This window comes from Carcharodon carcharias, chromosome 8, assembly GCF_017639515.1.
Source record: "Carcharodon carcharias isolate sCarCar2 chromosome 8, sCarCar2.pri, whole genome shotgun sequence".
Taxonomy (NCBI): Eukaryota; Metazoa; Chordata; class Chondrichthyes; order Lamniformes; family Lamnidae; genus Carcharodon; species Carcharodon carcharias.
In genome coordinates, this window is record NC_054474.1 from 17,173,030 (window position 1) to 17,194,146 (window position 21,117).

Consider the following 21,117-nt stretch of genomic DNA (forward strand, 5'->3'; position numbering starts at 1 on the left):
ATAGCGCCCTTCACCACCTCATGTTGTCCCAGGCCTGTCTACAGTCAATGAAGTATTTCAGAAAACATAGTTCACTGCTGTAAACTGGGAAACAAGGCAACAGGTTTGTGCACAGCAATGTCCCCCCCGCAAACGGCAATGTGATAGATAATCTGGTTTCAGTGATATTGGTTGAGGGATAACTATTGGAGAAGACCCGGGCAAATGGCATGCTCTGCCACCCTACTGTACAAGCGGTTTTGAAAATGAACTCAAAAGGGGATTTCAGCTCTCGCCTCAGGATAGCATGTGACCACACTGTTACCGCAGACCTTCAACGGAGGGGAAACTGATGGGTTGTGCTTTTCAGTGACACCGAGGGGGATTGCAGTATAAATGTGCACTATATATCACAGAGACAATTCAGGGCAAGGTTTACGGTAGACACACAGTCTGATCGATATACGAGGAGTCCTGATAAGATTCGTTGAGGGTGATCACGCATTATGCAGGGTCATTACAGGTCACATTCTGAGCTCACTAATTCCAGCCCGGTTACAACACTGAAATAAAGTGAGCCAAATGAGCTCCCTCAGTCCTGCCGCTCCGACAGTGCAACACTTCAGCAGTGCATTAAAAATGCCAGACTAGATTATATGCTGAAGTGACTGGAATGGGGCTTGATCCCATGAACTGTGACTGAGAAGTGAGAATACTGCCCACTGAGCCATTGCTGACACCGCAAGGGCTGCCCCCACTGGCATCGACCATCAGCACTGAACAACAATCGAGCCTGTGCCCTGGGCAATCACTATAGTCCCCTTCCTAACCTGACCTTGTCGAAAGGGAATAGCTCTGTGGCGAGAGGAGGTAGAGAGACCTGTAAAAACAGAGTCAAAGCCTGGTATGGATTAGGATATCCATCTCTGTGGTCCCGATCTCTGTTCTTTGGAATCATCTCCTCCCGGCTCATCTCCTCCCCAGCAGCTGAGTTGGGACCTGTGGCTCAGCTGACTTGAAATGTCAGGTCTCCATAGGAACATCCTGGATTCAAATAAACATTTCTGCTCACTGGCAGAAGATTAATATTTTAAATAAAATTAATATATTTTTATTTTGAATTCAACCGGCAGAAGTAGATTGTTTTGGCTGTGCATTTCCATCACTCCGTTGCCCTTTGAGTCTGCATTTTGAATAACTGTGTGAAGATCACTGTAAGTTCGGGCAGGGCTGGACCTAGACAGCCCTTAGTAGGTTAGTATTAATACAAGATCCTTATGGCCAGAATGGAATTACTCTGGAGATTATGTGGGGAGGCCTGTCTGTTGATGTTCTATTGAAGCTGGAAGTTCGATTGATTATGTTTGAAGAAGAACAATCATTCTTGTGGTGTGGGCATTCTTGAAAGTGCCGGCATTTATTGCCCACCCCTAGTTGCCTTGAGAAATTGGTGGTAGGCCTTGAATCACTCCTAGCGATTTTGGTATCAACTAAGTGACTTGTTAGGCCACCTCACAGGGCAGGGAAGCCCATAAAAAAAAGGTATTGATTACAATTCTTCAACTGGCCATCACTCACTGGGTTTGGACTTCACAGTTCCTGGAAATTACAGAATTAAAAATGGACACCAAAACTCATATGTTTCCTTAATGGAATCATAGAATCATGCAGCAAAGAGTGGGCCATTCAGTTCATCCTATCATTAGCTACTTGAAGTGGCTGTTACAGGAATTTAAGATCATAGGAAATAGGAGCAGGAGTACACCATTCAGCCCATCGAGCCTGGTCTGCCATTCAACACGATCATGGCTGATCTGATTGTGGTCTTAACTCCACTTTGCTATTTGTTCCCCATAGCCCATCACTCCCTTAAATGGGAGACCCCTTATTGTGAAACTGCACACTCTAGTTCTGGCACTTAGCCCATAGTCTGAAAAATTATTTTCAAATATATATCCCTTCTGGAAATTACTATAGAAATGTAGTTATTTCATTATGTATCAACTAAATGGTACAATTTTAAAGGGGTGCAGGAACAGGGAGACCTGGACTATATACATGGGGAGGCAGTGGTTTAGGAGCATTGTCAGAGACACAGCATAATGCTCTGGGGAAACTCAGCAGGTCTGGCAGCATCGGCGGAGAAGAAAAGAGTTGACATTTTGAGTCCTCATGACCCTTCGACAGAACTAGTTCTGTCGAAGGGTCACGAGGACTCGAAACGTCAACTCTGTTCTTCTCCGCCAATGCTGCCAGACCTGCTGAGTTTTTCCAGGTAATTCTGTTTTTGTTTTGGATTTCCAGCATCCGCAGTTTTTTTGTTTTTATTATTATAATGCTCTGGGGACCTGGGTTTGAATCCCACCACAGCAGATGGTGAAATTTGAATTCAATTGAAAAAAACAAAATCTGGAATTAAAAGTCTATTGATGACCATGAAACCATTGTCGATTGTCATAAGAACCCATCTGGTTCTCTTGGGGGAAGGAAATCTGATGTCCTTACCCGGTCTGGCCTACATGTGACTCCAGACCCACAGCAATGTAGTTGATTCTTAACTGCCCTCGGAAGTGGCTTAGCAAGTCACTCAGTTGTATCAAATTGCTACAAAGTCTAAAAGGAATGAAACCGGACGGACCACCCAGCATCGACCTAGGTACCGGAAACAACAAAGGCAAACCCAGCCCTTTTGACCCTACAAAGTCCTCCTTGCTAACAAATGGAGGCTTGTGCCAAAATTGGGAGAACTGTTTCACAGACGACTCAAATGACAGCCTGACCTAGTCATCCTCACGGAATCATATCTTACAGATAATGTCCCAGACATTGCCATCACCATCCCTGGGTACGCCCTGTCCCACTGGCAGGACAGACCCAGCAGAGGTGGCAGCACAGTGGTATACAGTCGGGAGGGAGTTGCCCTGGGAGTCCTCAACATCGACTCCGGACCCCATGAGGTCAAACATGGGCAAGGAAACCTCCTACTGATTACCACGTATTTCACCCCTCAGCTGACGAATCAGTGCTCCTCCATGTTGAACACCACTTGGACGAAGCACTGAGATTGGCAAGGGTTCAGAATGTACTCTGGATGGGGGAATTCAATGTCCATCAACAAGAGTGGCTCGATAGCACTATTACAGACTGAACTGGCCGGGTCTGAAAAGACATAGCTGCTAGACTGGGTCTGTGGCAGATGGTGAGGGAACCAACAAGAAGGAAAACATACTGACCTCATCCTCATCAACCTGTCTGCTGCAGTTGCTTCTTGCTATGACAGTATCAATAGGAATGACCACTCCACAATCATTGTGGGGATGAAGTCCCATCTTCACATTGATGTTATGTGGCATTGCCACCGTGCTAAATGGGATAGATTTCGAACAGATCTAGCAACTCAAGACTGGGCATCCATGAGATGCTGTGGGCCATCAGCAGCAGCAGAATTGTACTCAACCACCATCTGTAACCTCATGGCCCAGCAAATCCCCCCCTCTACCATTACCGCCAAGTCAGGGGATCAACCCTGGTTCAATGAAGAGTGCAGGAGGATATGCCAAGAGCAGCACCAGGCATACTTAAATTGAGGTGTCAATCTGGTGAAGCTATGACACAGGACTACTTGCGTGCCAAACAGCATAAGCAGCAAGTGATAGACAGAGCTAAGCAATTCCACAACCAACAGATCAGATCCAAGCTCTGCAGTCCTGCCACATCCAGCTGTGAATGGTGGTGGATGATTAGACAACTCACAGGAGGAGGAGGGTCCACAAATATCCCCATCCTCAATGATGGGGGCGCCCAGCACATCAGTGCAAAAGATAAGTCTGAAGCATTCACAACAATCTTCAGCCAGAAGTGCCGAGTGGATTATTCATCTCGGCCTCCTCTGGAGGTCCCCAGCTTCACAGATGCCAGACTTCAGCCAATTTGATTCACTCTATGTGATATCGAGAAACGGCTGAAGGCACTGGATACTGCAAAGGCTATCATGGGCCCTGACAATATTCCAGCAAAAGTACTGAAGACTTGTGCTCCAGAACCTGCCACGCCCCTAGCCAAGCTGTTCCAGTACAGCTACAACACTGGCATCTACCCGGTAATGTGAAAAATTGCCCGGGTATGTCCTATACACAAAAAGCAGGACAAATCCAATCTGACCAATTACCGCCTCATCAGTCTACTCTCAGTCATCAATAAAGTAATAGAAGGGATCACTAACAGTAGCACTTGCTTAGCAATAACCTGCTCACTAACGCTCAGTTTGGATTCCACCCAGGTCTCTCAGCTCCTGACCTCATTACAGCCTTGCTTCAAACATGGACAAAAGAGCTGAACTCCCGAGGTGAGGTGAGAGTGACTGCTTTTAACATCAAGGCAACATTTGACTGAATGTGGCATCAAGGAGCCCTAGCAAAACTGGGGTCAGTGGGAAACATGGGGAAAACACCCCGCTGGTTGGAGTCATACCTAACACAAAGGAAGGTGGTTGTAGTTTTTGGGGGTCAGTCATCTCAGCTCCAGGGCATCACTGCAAGATTTCCTCAGGGTAGTGTCCTAGGCCCAAATATCTTCAGCTGCTTCATCAATGACCTTCCTTCCATCATAAGGTCAGAATTAGGGATGTTCACTGAAGACTGCACAATGTTCAGCACCATTTGTGACTCCTCAGACACTGAAGCAGTTCATGTCCAAATGCATCAAGACCTGGACAATATCCAAGTGGAAAGTAACATTTGCACTAGACAAGTGCCAGGCAATGACCGTCTCCAACAAGAGAGAAACCAACCATCACCCCTTGACATTCAATGGCATTAGCATCACTGAATCCCCCACTATCAATATCCCCGGGGTTACCATTGACCAGAAACTGAACTGGACTCACCATATAAATACTGTGGCTACAAGAACAGTTCAGAGGCTGGGAATCCTGTAGTGAGTAGCTCACCTCCTGACTCCCCAAAGCCTGTCCACCATCTACAAGGCGCAAGTCAGGAGTCTGATGGAATACTTTCCACTTGTCTGGATGAGTGCAGCTCCAAAAACAAGCAGCCCTTGGCTGGCACACCATTCACTCCCTTGACACACAGGTGTACCATCTGCAATCACTATCACCTAGAAGGACAAGGGCAGCAGATAGATGGGAACACCACCACCTGCAAGTTCCCCTCCAAGCCACTCACCATCTGGACTTTTATTTGATCATGGGATGTGTGTTGCTGGCTAGGCCAGCATTTATTGCCCCATCCCAAATTGCCCTTGTTCAGAGGGCATTTAAGAGTCAACCGCATTGCTGTGGGTCTGGAGTCACATATAGGCCATACCAGGTAAGGACAGCAGATTTCCTTCCCTAAAGAACATTAGTGGGTTTTTACAACAATCGGCAATGGTTTCATAGTCATTATCAGACTTTTAATTCCAGATTTTTATTGAATTTAAATTTCACCAACTGCCGTGTTGGGATTTGAACCTGGGTTTCTGGAATACTAGCCCAGTGACAATAGCACTATGCCACTGCCTTCCCTTTGGAAATATATCGCCGTTCCTTCACTGTCGTTGGGTCATAAACCAGGAACTCCCTCTCTAACAGCACCACGGGTGAACCTACACTACATGGACTGCAGCAGTTCAAGAAGGCAGCTCACCATCACCTTCTCAAGGGCCATTAGGGATGGACTATAAATGCTGGCCCAGCCAGTGAGGCCCATATCCCATGAACAAATAAAACAAAATCTATGAAGGTGTTAATAAAGCAACCAGGTCCCTTGACCTTATGAAGAGTTTAAAACAAAGATTATGCCAAACTTTTATAAATTACTATTTCGGACTTGGCTGAAAGCCGGAAATGTCTTCCTTTGCTGGGTCCACTTCGGGACAGCACTTTAGGAAAGGGGACAATACTGTGGAGATAGTCCAGAAGGGAATTCTAGGTGGAAGGGAATTTAAGACTTCAGTTGTGTGGCGAAACTGGGCTTGTTCACCTTGTAAGGGGAGATTTGATGGAGGTGTTCAAAATCACGATGGGCTTTGATCGCTTAAATAAGCAGAAATTGTTCCCAGCGGCAGGAGGTCCGAGAATCAGAAGCCACAGAATTAAGGTAATTGGTAAAATAGCCATGTGATGAGGGGAAAAGAAAAACACCATTCAGAGATTTGTTCTGCTCCAGACTGCACAACCTGGAATGGTGATGGAAGCAGTTTCAATAACAACTTTCAAAAGAGAATTAGATAATTACTTAAAGAGGAAGATTGGAAGAAGTAGGAGAATGGGATATAATTACACAGTTCTCTAAAGAGCTGGCACAGATGCAGTGGGCCGAATGGCCTCTTCTGTGCTGTGTTCGTCTATGATTCTTTATTTCATGATGGAAGACAATAATTCTGAATAAATATTGCAGCTTTCAGCGAATTGCTAACACCAATAACAGCTCCCAGCACTCAGTCTGTGACCCCACTCTGTCTCTTTCCCTGCTCACTGTCTGCTTTGCAACGGGGGCCTAGACTGTCTATGAGGCAATGGTGATCCTTAAAAATCATGAAATGAAACGAATATCCACCCACGTTAGAAACCTTTGAATGAAACAGCGGAGCAAAAACATAAATTGTATTGGAAATGTGCCCCAAGGCAGAACCTCTCCCAATTACCGCGCTTTTGGAGGAAGTTAATGACTTTAGAAATTAGCATTTTTTTTACAACATTGAAGTATTGTAGGTTTTATTTTAAATGCGGGTGTAAAGAGAGAGCCAGGTTGCAATCGCTGAGAGACAGAGACACACACAAAAACAGTAAAACCAGGGATGTTAAAAGCTCCCTTTTAATTGAAACTCCGCCCTTCTTCCTCCCCCCCCCCCCCCCGTTCTCTCTAAAAGCTTAGGAGAGGCAATTTAATCATAAGGCGACACAGCAGCCCCTGAGACTGTGGTCTGGACAGACTTGCTTCCCGTAATTCATTGATAAAGCTCCTTTTATTTAAAAAAAAATTAGATATTTCAGCATCCATGCAAGAGTGTTTTAATTATAATTGTGGCGGTGAGCGGGATCTGCCCTCTGGAGTGCTCAAGAACTGGGTCCAGCTCAGGTGCATGAGCAGGTCCTGGCCAGCCCAGCTCTCCAGCTCTGCCTGGGCAGCAAGTTCCTCCCTCCAGCTTTTCCACCTCGCAGCCTCTTTGCCTCTAAAACCTCTCGGTGCCTAACCAGGAATGAAGTCTCAGTGACGCCCGCCAGGCCAGAGATGGGAGATTGGTAAGAATTTTTTTTTCAACTTGTGAATTAATGCTAATATAAATGGGTGACTATTTACGAGGAGATATTTACTATTGTGTTGCCCGCGGCTGGGGCTGGAGGGAGAGGGGGGGTGGGGGGGTGGGGGGAACAGTTGGAAGTGCATGTTATGAAGCCGAATTTAGAGTGAGTGCCTGTGGAATTGTGAATGGAGGTCCGGGAGCACTTTTAATTCTCGCCTCCAATTTAAACCACGGGAATGTTTCCCTCTCTCTCTCTCTCTCCCCCTCCCTCTCTCTCTCTCTGCTTCCCTCCCTCCCTCCCTCTCTCTCTCCGCATCGTCCTGCAGCTGTTGAACAGAAAGAAAGCTCCACTGAACCTCAGCCAATATTTATAATCCGAGACTAATCTGGTGTGGAAGGTTATGTGCGAATATTCGTGACCATGCGGTTAAAATGAAGCGCAACTTCAGATTAATAATATATGAAACTGGCTCCTCTGGAATGTGCAGCAGCCCAGAGCGTGGGAGCGATTCCTCCTTTGATTCGCTCGCTTATCCAAAACTACTCCCTTAAGTGCAGAAGTAGTTGCCAAGACTTCACTGACTCCGTTCCTGTTAGAGTTGAGAGGCGTCCTCGAAGTGATAAAGCCCGTTGACATTCCCTGTCCAGGCTCGCACAGGTGAATTGGAAACCTCGCTCGCCGTGTGCGGTCGCTTCGGGAAAGGAGAGGAACATGGGGAACAGGAGGAGGCCATTCAGCCCCTCCAACCTGGTCCTCCGTTCAGTTAGATCGAGGCTGATCCGTATCTTCATTCCATATCTACCCGCCTTGGCTCTTCAGTATCCAACAGAACCTCTCGACCTCAGTTTTCACTTATCCAGCTGACCTGCCCAGCCTCGATAGCTTTTGGTGATGGGAGACAATTCCGGAATCCGATTACCATTTGTGAGGAGAAATGTTTTCTGACATTACTGCTCAAGAGCCTAGCTCTAATTTTAAAGTTATACCACCGCACCCCACCCCCCCGCCCCCTACCCCCTGTCCTGGACTCGCCCACAGAGAATTGAAGGCTGGAAAATGGTCCAAACACGGGCAAAGGAGCTGAATTCCCGAGATGAGGTGAGAGTGACTGCCCTTGACATCAAGGCTGTATTTGACTGAGTGTGGCATCAAGGAGCCCTGGCAAAACTGTAGTAATGGGAATAATGGGGAAAACTCTCCACTGGCTGGAGACATACCTAACACAAAGGAAGATGGTTGTGGTTGTTGCAGGTCAGTCATCTCAGCTCCAGGACATCACTGCAGGAGTCCCTCAGGGTAGTGTCCTCAGCCCAACCATCTTCAGCTGTTTCATTAATGACCTTCCTTCCATTATAAGGTCGGAATTGGGGATGTTCGCTGATGATTGCACAATGTTCACCATTCGCGACTCCTCAGATACTGAAGCAGTCCATGTCCAAATGCAGCAAGACCTGGACAATATCTAGGCTTGGGCTGACAAGTGGCAAGTAACATTTGTGCCACACAAGTGTCAGACAATGTCCATCTCCAACAAGAGAGAATCACCCCTTGATGTTCAGTGGCATTACCATCACTGAATCCCCCACTATCAACATCCTGGGGGTTACCATTGACCAGAAACTGAACTAGACATATAAATACTGTGGCTACAAGAGCAGGCCAGAGGCTGGGAATCATGCGACAAGTAACTCATCTCCTGACTCCCCAAAGCTTGTCCACCACCTACAAGGCACAAGTCAGGAGTGGATGAGTGCAGCTCCTAGAATGCTCAAGAAGCTTGACATCATCCAGGACAAAGCAGCCCACTTGATTGGCACCACATCCATAAATGTTCACTCCCTTCACCACAGACACATATTAGCAGCAGTGTGTACCATCTACAAATGCACGGCAGGAATTCACCAAGGTTCCTTGGACAGCACCTTCCAAACCCACGACCACAGCTCACCACCACCTTCCCAAGGGAACTAGGGATGGGCAATAAATGCTGGCCCAGCCAGCAAAGGCCACGTCCCATGAATGAATTTTTTAAAAAAGTGTAATTTAAAGTATGACATAACTGTAAAAAAGAAGACATTATCTTCCAGTTCTTTAATTATTCCCTGTTTTCAGATTTTTCTCTTTACAACAAAAGCCTTCGTGTGACCTGTTCTCGATCATCATGAGTATTTCTCTTTGTTACATTCCCACCTTGTCTCCCCCCCCCCCCCCCCCCATCACCTTTATCATTTGTTCAATTATCTCTTTAGGTTGTCGACACCATCTTCATTTCTTATCCATTTACCTTCTCCCATTTCTCTTTGAGCCAATTCTGAGCCTGGTACCTCTGAGGCGGAAGGTGCTGGTTTCGAGCCCCTTTCCAGATATTATGTGGAGACTGGAACTCTGGATTGACATTCAGTGGGATCTTTGCATGTGTTGCATGTCAATGCCCACCCTATTTATCATATGGATAGTGAGAGCCCATTAAGCGTCACCCCATTTAAGGCTAGCACTCCTGAGGGGCGGGAAAGAGGATGGTCATACCTATGCAAGGGTTTTGTAAAACAAATCTTTCATGGGATGTGGGCATCACTGACAAGGCCAGTGTGTGTTGCCCATCCCTAGTGCCCTTGAGCCGAGTGGCTTGCTAGGCCAATCCAGATTCAACCGCACTATTGTGGTCCTGGAGTCACATGTAGGTCAGACCAGGCAAGGGTGGCAGATTCCTTCCCTAAAGGACATTAATGAACTGGATGGATTTCTACAACAATTGATGACAGTTATGGTCACCATTGCTGAGACTAGCTTTCAAACCCAGATTTGTTAATTCAGTATAAATGTGGGATTTGAACCCATGACCCCTGACCATTAGGCCGGGACCCTGGATTACTGGTCCAGTGTTATTACCATTTCACCACTGTCACCCCACCCCCTCCACTGTTTGCATCATGGCTTGTCAGTCGGTTAATCAACCTGTGAATCCTCGCACCACTTGCCACTGCCCTTCAAGGGAAGTGAGCAAAGGTACAAAATGATCATAATTGAACCATTGAAAATTCAGTGCATCTTAGGTTGCAGATTACTGTTCCCTCTATGCTCTAATCCATTCATTCTTGACCAGAACATTATTGCACCACCACCATTGTTACCAATTCCTTATGCATAACATATTTTGCAGAGATTTATACTGCACAACCACAACGACCTGCATCTCTTTTAATTGAGTAAAGTATTGCCAAGCTCTTCACTGGAACATTATGCTCTTGTGTGAAATATTGTTTGGTAATGAGTAGCGAGAGGCAGAGGGGTTTAGGAAGGGATTTCCAGAGTTTAGGAGTTAGGCAGCTGAGGGTTTGGAGGCCAGTGGTAAAGCGAAGGAAATTGGAGGAGTGCAGATATCACAGGAAGTTCAGGGGCTGGGGAAGATTACAGAGAGAGAGAAGATTACAGAGACAGGGAAAAGGTGAGGCCGTGGAGGGATTTGTAAAACAAGGATGGGAATTTTAAAAGCAAAAGTACTGTGGATGCTGGAAATCTGAAAGAAAAACAGAAAATGCTGGAAAAACTCAGCAGGTCTCGACAACATCTGTAAGAGAGAAACAGAGTTAACGTGTCGAGTCCGTTTCTGAAGAAGGGTCATACGGTCTTGAAACATCAACTCTGCTTTTCTCTCCACAGATGCTGAGTTTTTCCAGCACTTTGCTTTTCTTCCATGGGAATTTTAAAGTTGAGCTATTGCTTAACCAGGAGACAACATAGGTCAGAGAGCACAGGATGATGAGTGAACGAGACTTGGTGTGAGTTACGTTAACAGCAACAGAGATTTTGAATGACAACAAGTGGATGGAGGGTGGAAGTTGGAAGGCCAATTGGGAGAGCATTGGAAAAGTCGACAGCAAAGAATTGGATCAGAATTTTGAAGGGTTTGCAGTTCAATTGCTGACAGATTTTAATGTTTCAATTCTACATTTCTTCCTGTTCAATTCCTGGCCGTGCTTTTCCTGATGATTCACTTTCAAATCCATCTGATAACCAAACAAACTACACTCTGATATCACAATCCCCAGGGAGTGAATTTATTCCACAGCCAGTGGTTTGTCAACTGGATTATCCAAAGATAGTGGATACTAATCTCAATTATTACACAATTTTTACAAAAAAGTAATTGATTGCAAATGGCGTATGAACCCATGAACTGCCACAGTCACAACTCCATACTGCAATCAATTTGCTTCCAATGCACACTGACTGTGTTGAAATTGAATGACTGATTGGCGCGGTACTGGTGCCCATGGTTCTTGACCAGCTGGTGTGGTCTGGTGCCCACGGTGCTGACCAATTGGCATGGGCTGGTGTTCAAGGTGCTGACCAATTGGCATGGGCTGGTACCCACGTTGCTGACCAATTGGCACGGGCTGGTACCCACAGTGCTGACCAATTGGCATGGGCTGGTGTTCATGGTGCTGACCAATTGGCATGGGCTGGTGTTCATGGTGCTGACCAATTGGCACGGGCTGGTGTCCTCGTAGACCAGTTGACTGATGTTTTTGAGAGCTCTGCTTAGCTGGAAATAATATTTTCACTCCTTCCATTCATTTTCAGCTCAGTGCACTTAAGAACTGATGGAGAATACTCGCTGATGGGATGGATTTTGACATTTGGCACAGTGTGGGGGCAACTCCAGCTCTGGGGCTCGTGGATTGCAAAACAAAAGTGCATTAGAATGGGCTGATCTGTTAATGAATGGCCTAGATTTTGGTGTTAAATCATCGGTGAGGCTTATGGTGTTTGACATTATTTGTGTACACATGGTACACTACCTTCCTACAAAGGGCAGTTAAATTAGCGCAATGAAGCACCAATACCCCAAAATTGCTGTCTAAGATGCACTGATTCACAGCTAGCTTTGTGAAGACAGCATCTCCCAATCTGGCTCACTATCGAAACACATTGAGCAGTGTGAAGTTTCTGTATTTGAGCTGTAGATCGAGACTAAGCCCACTACAGAAAGCTAGAGCTTGGCATTTCAAATGTAAGTATCATTTTAAGGATTTGACAATTGTTAATTCTCGCTGAACAACCTCTCTGGCATCAGAAATTAACTATTACAAATATTATTCCTTCAAGTAGTAATTGTTTGGAGATTTTAAAAATAGCAAATATAAAATTCAACGCTTTGCTTCTCCTTTCTGTTGCTTTCCACTCTTAATCCAATTTTTCTTTCCTTCTCTTTCTGTACCTGATTTGACATTGAATTCATCCGCTCTAACTTACACTCCTTCTCAGCTCTTGTGCTGTTCATTTCTCAATACTTTTTATCTGATTCATTAAGGAGATACACAGCTCTGTTCACCAAGGTTCCAGATACCCAGTTTCCCTCACTGCTCTGTTATCAACTCACATTCAGCCACACAATAAGTTTAAAAACTAAACACATAAACTAATGAATGGGAAACACAGTTCAATTCACTCCTACAGCAAATTCTGCAAAAATATATAATGGAAACCAGCAGCAGGAATTATATTCTAGATAAGTTAAAACTAAATACCCTAAAAGCCCTTTGTGTTAACAATCCACAGTATTGCTGAATATATGAGTCAGTTATGGCAAGTTGTACTTAAATCACCCTTTGAAGTGTCACACTGATCTACTTTGTGTATAAGATGAGAGGCATTTGTTCTGAAAGTTGTTTAGTATAAAATACCCCCATATATTAAATAGGAACAGGAGGCGGCCATTCAGTTTCTTGAGCCAGTTTTGTCATTCAGTTAGACCATAGCGGATCTGTATTTTGGCTTCATTTACCTACCTTGGTTCCGTAGCCCTCAATGCAAAAAAAATCCATCAACCTCACTCTTAATTTTCAATTGACGTCCCCTCCACCCTTCTCCCCTCAACAACCTTTCTGGGCTAAGTGTTCCAGATTTCAATTACCCTTTGTGCAGTGTTCTCCTTGACTTCATCCCTGAGTGGCCCAGCTCTACTCTTGTTCTGGACTCCATCAGAAGCAATAGTTTCACCCTACTACCCTTTTAAATATTTTAATCATCTTAAACACCTCAATTAGATCATCCTTTAATCATCTATACTCAAGGGAATTCAAGCCTAGTCTATGCAGCCTAGCCCCATAGTTTAACCCTTTAAGTCCTGATATCATTCTGGTGCATCTATGCTGCATCGATTACATTTCACACACTGCTGCTTAGATTTGAACTATAATTGTGCCTCGTATTTAACAATTAATAATGTTAATAATTTTATATCGCCTCTTTACAAAATAAAAAAAGCTTTCCAAACCTTCAGCGAAAACTCGCTGTACCTGTTCTAGACCCGATGATGAAGAGACTGGGGAGGAATGTTCTGTGAGGTTATAACTGAGCAGTTGAACTGGAAGGTCTGCCGATTTTCTGAAGTCCATTTACATCCAAGTTTCCTGCCACACTCATTAATATAGTCCGGAAATAAAAAATGGGTGTTTCATAAAAATGAAAAGAGGTGTAGACAATTTGTGCCTCAAGGAAAGTACCAAACTCACATCAGATACGTCTTTTTCAAATGTGGAAATTAAAGTTTTAAGTCAGCTCCTGAACAATTAGTATGCAACCGGGGAAGCTATTCAATTTTTAATGTGACACAAACGGCTGGCCAGACAAATGCATCGATAGGAACGTAAAATATAGGGCAGGTCTCAGTGAGGAGAAAATAAAAACAGAGATCACTCAAATAGCAACGAAACAGCAGAAAAACGTCTGTTTCCTTTCACTAAAACTCCGAGTTTAATTTTCCAGCTCTTTCGGATCTATGTAGCCTGGGAGGTGGGGCTGTTATAATTACCGAGAGGCGTTTGGAGATGAGGATGGATAGACAGATATAAACGTTCAAGGAAATTCAGGGATAGTATAATAATTTGCAGAACACAGTTGCCTCTGAGTTTCCTCAATTTTCTGCTTCCAGTAATTTTGTCTGGGTGTAAATATGCTGGAAATTTCACTCCATAGACCCTCACCATGCCTTGATTGGGAAGGCTCTCCCAATGTTTTTTTTTGAAAAATATACTTTATTCATAAAATACCTGCAAGAACATTACAAAACATTTCCAAATCTCCATCACAAAAAGTATAATCAGATTCAACTTTTACACATGGATCACGAGGTGCTTCAATACAATCAATGAATATTACAGTCATTTCAATATGGCCTTACTGACAGTCAGATTGTGCAATGGTATTGGAGTTACCAACATGCATCATGTTGCACTCTGAGGTGCTTCAATACAATTATAATACAATTAGTATTCAATGCATACATTCATTGTGAGCCGTACAGTCCGAAGGGTCTGTACCTTTCCCAGCCCCTTGGTGCACAATGGCAGAAAGGTCTTAGACAGCGACCATTGCGCCTGTGCGTCTGATCAAATTTTCCTCCTTCAACCAATACTTTCCCTCTCATCCCCCCCCAAAACGCAGATAAACTGGCCATTTCATCATGTTGTTGTTTGTGAGATCTTGCTGTTTGTAAATGGTGGCTGCATTTGCCACTCTAAATTGCTGCACTTCAAAGCAATTAATTTTAGGTGAAGCACTTTGAGGCATTTCTGAGAGCTGCGATAATGAGCTCTGGGTCAGCAAGTTGTTCTTGCTGTTACTATACCGACTTGTTTTCATGCATAGATTATCTTTATGTTATTAAAAAGGTTGCATAAGCATGCAGTTCCTGCCCTCTTCCTCGATCTAATTTCCAGTTGTGACCATCTTTGGCAATGCTTTTTACTTTTGATTCATTCTGGGGTACATGGGTGGCACTGGCAAGGCCAGCATTTGTTGCCCATCCCTAGTTGCTCCTTGAGAAGGTGGTGATAGGCGATCTTTTTGAACCACTGGAGCCCGTGTGGTGTTGTTAGTTCCAGGATTTCGACCCAGCGATGAAGAAATGGCTAATATGTGTCCAAATTCAGGGGATAAGGAGACCTTCAGCACTTGTTGGTTGATTCACGTAGTTCCACTATTTGTTTCACACAGTTGGCACCTTGCCCTTAGCCTCCTTGTTGTTTTGAGGAATTTGCTAGATCTGTACGTTAATTACCCATTAAAGTCACCAGAGAAAGTTAAGTCTGGTAGTTAAGAGCTTAAGTATTTCTTCAATAGCATGAGAATTATTAATAACTACCAATCCACCTCTCTGGTACAAAATCGAACAACTTAACCTGCTTAGGTGGTAAATTGTTCACAATTTTAAAAATGTCAAATTTTAAAGTTTTTTCATTTTTTGCTTCTTTTCCTTTCAGTCTCTAATTTTCCCTCTCTCTTTAAATCTAACTTTTCTTTCCCCCTATTTCTCTTTCTGTACCAGATTTGACTCTTGATCCATCCCATTTCCTTCCTCTATAGCTTTTTCTTTCCTTACATTGATTATGGAGATACATTGTTGATTCCATTAAGACGAAAGCAAAATACTGCGAATGCTGGAAATCTGAAAAAAAAAACAGAAAATGCTGGAAAAACTCAGCAGGTCTGGCAGCATCTGTGGAGAGAGAAACAAAGTTAATGTTTCGAGTCAGTATGACTCTTTTTCAGAGCTAAAGAGAAGGGGAAATGTGATGGATTTTATTCTGTTAAAGATGGGGTAGAGCAAGTGGAGCAAGATAGAAGGCCAGGGATAGGTGGGAGCCTAAACACAGGCTGGGTGACCGCTTTGCGAAACACCTTCGCTCAGTCCGCAAGCACGACCTAGATCTTCCTGTCGCTTGCCATTTCAACACACCACCCTGCTCTCATGTCCATGTGTACATCCTTGGCCCGCTGTAATGTTCCAGTGAAGCTCAATGCAAACTGGAGGAACAGCAAAACAAAAACAGAATTACCTGGAAAAACTCAGCAGGTCTGGCAGCATTGGCGGAGAAGAAAAGAGTTGACGTTTCGAGTCCTCATGACCCTTCGACAGAACTTGAGTTTTGAGTCCAAGAAAGAGTTGAAATATAAGCTGGTTTAAGGTGTGTGGGGGTGGGGGGGGGGGGGGGGGGGGGGGTGGGGTGGGGAGCAGAGAGAGAGAGAGAGAGAGAGAGAGAGAAGTGGAGGGGGTTGGTGTGGTTGTAGGGACAAACAAGCAATGGTAGAAGCAGATCATCAAAAGATGTCACCAACAATAGAACAAAAGAACACATAGGTGTTAAAGTTGGTGATATTATCTAAACGAATGTGCTAATTAAGAATGGATGGTAGGGCACTCAAGGTATAGCTCTAGTGGGGGTGGGGAGAGCATAAAAGATTTTAAAATATTTAAAAATAATGGAAATAGGTGGGAAAAGAAAAATATATAATTTATTGGAAAAAAACAAAAGGAAGGGGGAAACAGAAAGGGGATGGGGATGGGGGAGGGAGCTCAAGACCTAAAGTTGTTGAATTCAATATTCAGTCTGGAAGGCTGTAAAGTGCCTAGTCGGAAGATGAGGTGTTGTTCCTCCAGTTTGCGTTGGGCTTCACTGGAACAATGCAGCAAGCCAAGGACAGACATGTGGGCAAGAGAGCAGGGTGGAGTGTTAAAATGGCAAGCGACAGGGAGGTTTGGGTCATTCTTGCGGACAGACCGCAGGGGTTCTGCAAAGCGGTTGCCCAGTTTATGTTTGGTCTCTCCAATGTAGAGCAGACCACATTGGGAGCAACGAATGCAGTAGACTAAATTGGTGCTTCACTTGAAAGGAGTGTTTGGGCCCTTGGACGGTGAGGAGAGAGGAAGTGAAGGGGCAGGTGTTGCATCTTTTGCGTGGGCATGGGGTTGTGCCATAGGAGGGGGTTGAGGAGTAGAGGGTGACGGAGGAGTGGACCAGGAGGAACAGCACCTCATCTTCCGATTAGGCACTTTACAGCCTTCTGGACTTAACATTGAGTTCAACAACTTCAGACTATGAACTCTCTCCTCCATCTTTACCCCTTTTTAAAAAAAATCCAATACTTAAAAATTTAAATTTAATTAATTTATTTATTAATTTCTCCTTAACCCCCCCTCCCCCACCACAAGGCCATCTGTCACTTGTTTCTATGTTGTGCTGACACAGAGTGCACGCCCTTGTTCTGCTATTAACACATCCTGTTATCTTACCTTTATGCCACTATCAGCACCTTCTTTAGTCTTTACCACTACCGTTAACACTCCCTTTGACCTGTGTCCATGACATCTTTTTGTCAATCTTTCCTTAACTCCAACCTATCCCTAACCTTCTATCTTGCTCCACCTGCTCCACCCCTTTTAAACAGTGTACAATCCATCACATTTCTACTTTTTAGCTCTGGAAAGTCATGCGGACTCGAGACATTAACTCTGTTTCTTTCTCCACAGACGCCTTCACCACGGTGTTATCACTTCACACTTCCAGCAAGTTAACGGTGCAAATGGATTTTGAGCTAAAATGTGAAGGAGCAAGCCTAGTTAACGGAGCATGTCACACGATGCCCCGCTTCAGAAAATTCCGTCTCGGTTGTTCTGAACTTTAACCTTGTCCTCGTTATTCACAGGGAGCAGTACCAGGTCAATTCAGAACAGCTCATGATGCATCCGACCAGTGCAGGCAATGGAACCGAGATTGTGGAAGGGCGAAAGTGGAACATTTCCAGTGAGTGGCAGTCGATGACCATTGGGCAGTCCAAAAACAAAGTCTACCCATCCATGGTTGAGAGTACCAAGCTGCTGAGCGTTCAGATCACACTCATTATAGCTTATGCATTGATCATCCTCCTGGGGTTGGTAGGAAATTCCCTGGTGATTTACATGATTGTGAAGTACAAAACCATGCGCACTGTCACCAATTTCTTCATTGCCAACCTAGCCTTGGCTGATCTCATGGTGGACACACTCTGCTTGCCATTCACCCTGGTTTATACTCTCTTGGATGAATGGAAACTCGGAGCTGTCCTTTGCCACCTGGTCCCTTACGCCCAAGCATTAAGTGTCCACGTTTCTACTCTAACTCTAACAGTGATCGCTCTGGACCGCCATCGATGCATCGTCTTCCATTTAGACAGCCGGATTTCCAAGAAGTTCAGTTTCATCACCATTTCCATGACCTGGCTGGTGTCGGCTGTCCTTGCTGGGCCGTTGGCCATCTTCAGAGAATACAAGATCATCGACTTGCAACCCATCAACTTGCAGATTGTCGTGTGCTCGGAGAAATGGCCCAGTGGTAACACTCGCGATGGAACCATCTACAGCATCTCAATGTTCATCCTACAGTACGTGCTGCCTTTGGGAATCATCAGTTATGCCTACATTAGAATATGGATCAAGCTAAAGAACCACGTTAGCCCTTGTGCACGGAGTGACAGCCATTACAGGCGGAGGAAAACCACCAAGATGCTTGTGATGGTGGTAGTGGTGTTTGCAGTGTGTTGGCTGCCCCTGCACACCTTCCAGCTGGTCAGCGACTTGGACAAGCGCCTCTTTAAGTTCACGGAATACAAGCTGCTTTACACCATCTTTCACGTGTTGGCCATGTGCTCGACCTTTGCTAATCCCCTACTGTATGGCTGGATGAACAAGAACTATCGCAACGGGTTCATCCTCTTTTTCCGTTGCAACCATCACGTGGAGAATCTCAACATGGAGACTTCAGTCAAGGCGAGGCTGCATCCTTTTAGGGTAGAAGCTCACAATGGCAACCTTTGCAATTGTAGGGATGCGAACAGGCATGCACCCACAGATGTTTAGTGGGTTGTTCATCTGTTGTACAGTGAGAAGTGTTGATGGTGGCTAGGGTGGAATAGGCTGCTTCCAGTTCCCTTCTGGTCGGTGTTGGACATTGTCCGATTAAGCCGGAATTGTCTAATGGAGTAATATGTTAAGTAACCCTTCCCACACCTGTCGTTGATCTTTTTTTTATTCATGAGTGTGAGCAAGGTTAGCATTTATTACCCGTCCCTTATTGCTCTTGAGAAAGTGGTGCTGAGCCACCCTCATGAGCTATTGCAGTACATCCACACTGCTATTGGAGATGGAGCTCCAGGATTTTGACAACTGACAAGACAATTGATATCATTTTGAGTGATATTATTGAGGTTTCAGAAATGGAATATATTTTTCTTCCATATAAATTTCTCTCTGGTCTTCAGGTTGTCCCTTTTCCTACAATCTGTTAGTTTTTGAAGCAAATAATTGTTTGGCAGTACAGAACTTGAGTAGTGCTGAAAAGAGAGACAGGTCAAAGCTTTTTGTCTTGCACTCTTCAGGACACTTTGCAAGAATACCAATATGTGGAAAACAACCATTTATATTGTATGAGAAGAGAGTGCTGATTGGTTGGCAAGTGGACTCTGGTAGAGGCGTTGCCATGGAGAATGCACCGATTGATGGTGACTGACAGTTAACTGCCGAGCATTGTTTGAAATTTAAACCAGGCAGCTTGACCCTGCTTGGTCAAGGCATTGCCTTGAACAATGAGTCAGCGAATGGTTGTCACTCATTATGTTTAGCTGAAACAGGTGCAATATGCTGTAAGTAAGTCTGGGTACTAGATTTTAGTGTAACCCAACCGTTTTCTGGTTTATTTAAGTTATATTCATTGTAATAAGCCAACAGGGTTAAACGCTATTTTTTTGATTTAAGAAATAAGATCTGAGATAAGCCATTTTGATGTTGTTAACCTTTCACAACAAACTAACTTAAAACTGTATTATGAAGCAGCCACTGACTAGTAATAGATGATTGACCAAATAGTGTACCTCAATTAAGTTACAGTTGAAGGATAAGTAATTAATAATCAGTAGTTAATTAGAAGTCACTATATGTTATTTCTGTATTCCTTCATTAGCTTTTCTTATGAGAAAATTAAAGTAGTATAACAGCTGGGAAAGAAATGGGATAAGCCTTGGGCTCCTTCCCTCTCAGGAACACACACTATCCTTGATTGTTTTTTATTTTTTTTTTTATTCATTCACAGAATGTGGGTTTCGCTGGCTGGGCCAGCATTTATTGTCCATCTCTAGTTGCCCTTGACAAGGTGGTGGTGAGCTGCCTTCTTGAACTGCTGGAGTCCATGTGGTGTGGGTACATCCACAGTGCTGTTAGGGAGGGAGTTCCAGGATTTTTACCCAGTGACAGTGAAGGAATGGCGATATATTTCCAAGTCAGGGTGGTGAGTGACTTGGAGGGGAATTTCCAGGTGGTGGTGTTCCCATCTATCTGCTGCCCTTGTCCTTCTAGATGGTAGTGGGTTTGGAAGGTGCTGTCGAAGGAGCCTTGGTGAACTCCTGCATTGCATCTTGTAGGTGGTACACACTGCTGCTACTGTGTGTCGGTGGTGGAGGGAGTGAATGTTTGTGGATGGGGTGCCAATCAAGTGGGCTGCTTTGTCCTGGATGGTGTCCAGCTTCTTGAGTGTTGTGGAAGCTGCACTCATCTAGGCAAGTGAAGAGTATTCCATCACACTCCTGATGTGCCTTGTAGACGGTAGACAGGCTTTGGTGAGTCAGGAGGTGGGTTACTTGTCACACTATTCCTAGCCTCTGTCTTGAGTCTGTCTTAATGAATGGGACTCCTGTAAAGATATCAAGATAAGAGACATAGTTTAATGGAAGGCATTGTCTTAACTTTAAGTCAATGTGCGTAATTAGCTAGAAACAACGGAGTTAACTCTTATCACGTTGTTGACAAATTATAGACCAGTTAGCCATCTCCAACAACTTGGCTAGGGTCAGCTTACAACATCCTTTGAGTATTAAAAAAAAAAGGGTTGCAGGAACCATCTTTGTGCACATCAAATGTGGAAGAACCGGTTTCAATCTTCGGGGATGGTGGAGTATCCTTTCAGCGCGAAGATCGTTTCCGATAAACTTCAGGGCAGATGAGTATTGAAAGTGGTTCGTACTGAGACTGGTTCAGTGACGGATTCCCTGCCAGAAGAAAACCAAGAAAGCTGTAGTGC

The 21,117-nt window shown here is 44.5% G+C and overlaps 1 protein-coding gene across 1 annotated transcript; it reads left to right on the forward strand.

The window, feature by feature from the left end:
- Nucleotides 1-5,999: 5,999 nt before the first annotated feature.
- Nucleotides 6,000-18,905, forward strand: LOC121281407 (neuropeptide Y receptor type 2-like). The gene is made up of 4 exons (XM_041194350.1): nucleotides 6,000-6,077; nucleotides 7,873-7,987; nucleotides 9,475-9,625; nucleotides 17,717-18,905. The coding sequence occupies exons 1-4, from the start codon at nucleotides 6,000-6,002 to the stop codon at nucleotides 18,903-18,905; spliced, it is 1,533 nt and encodes a 510-aa protein (XP_041050284.1).
- The last annotated feature ends 2,212 nt before the right edge of the window (nucleotides 18,906-21,117 follow it).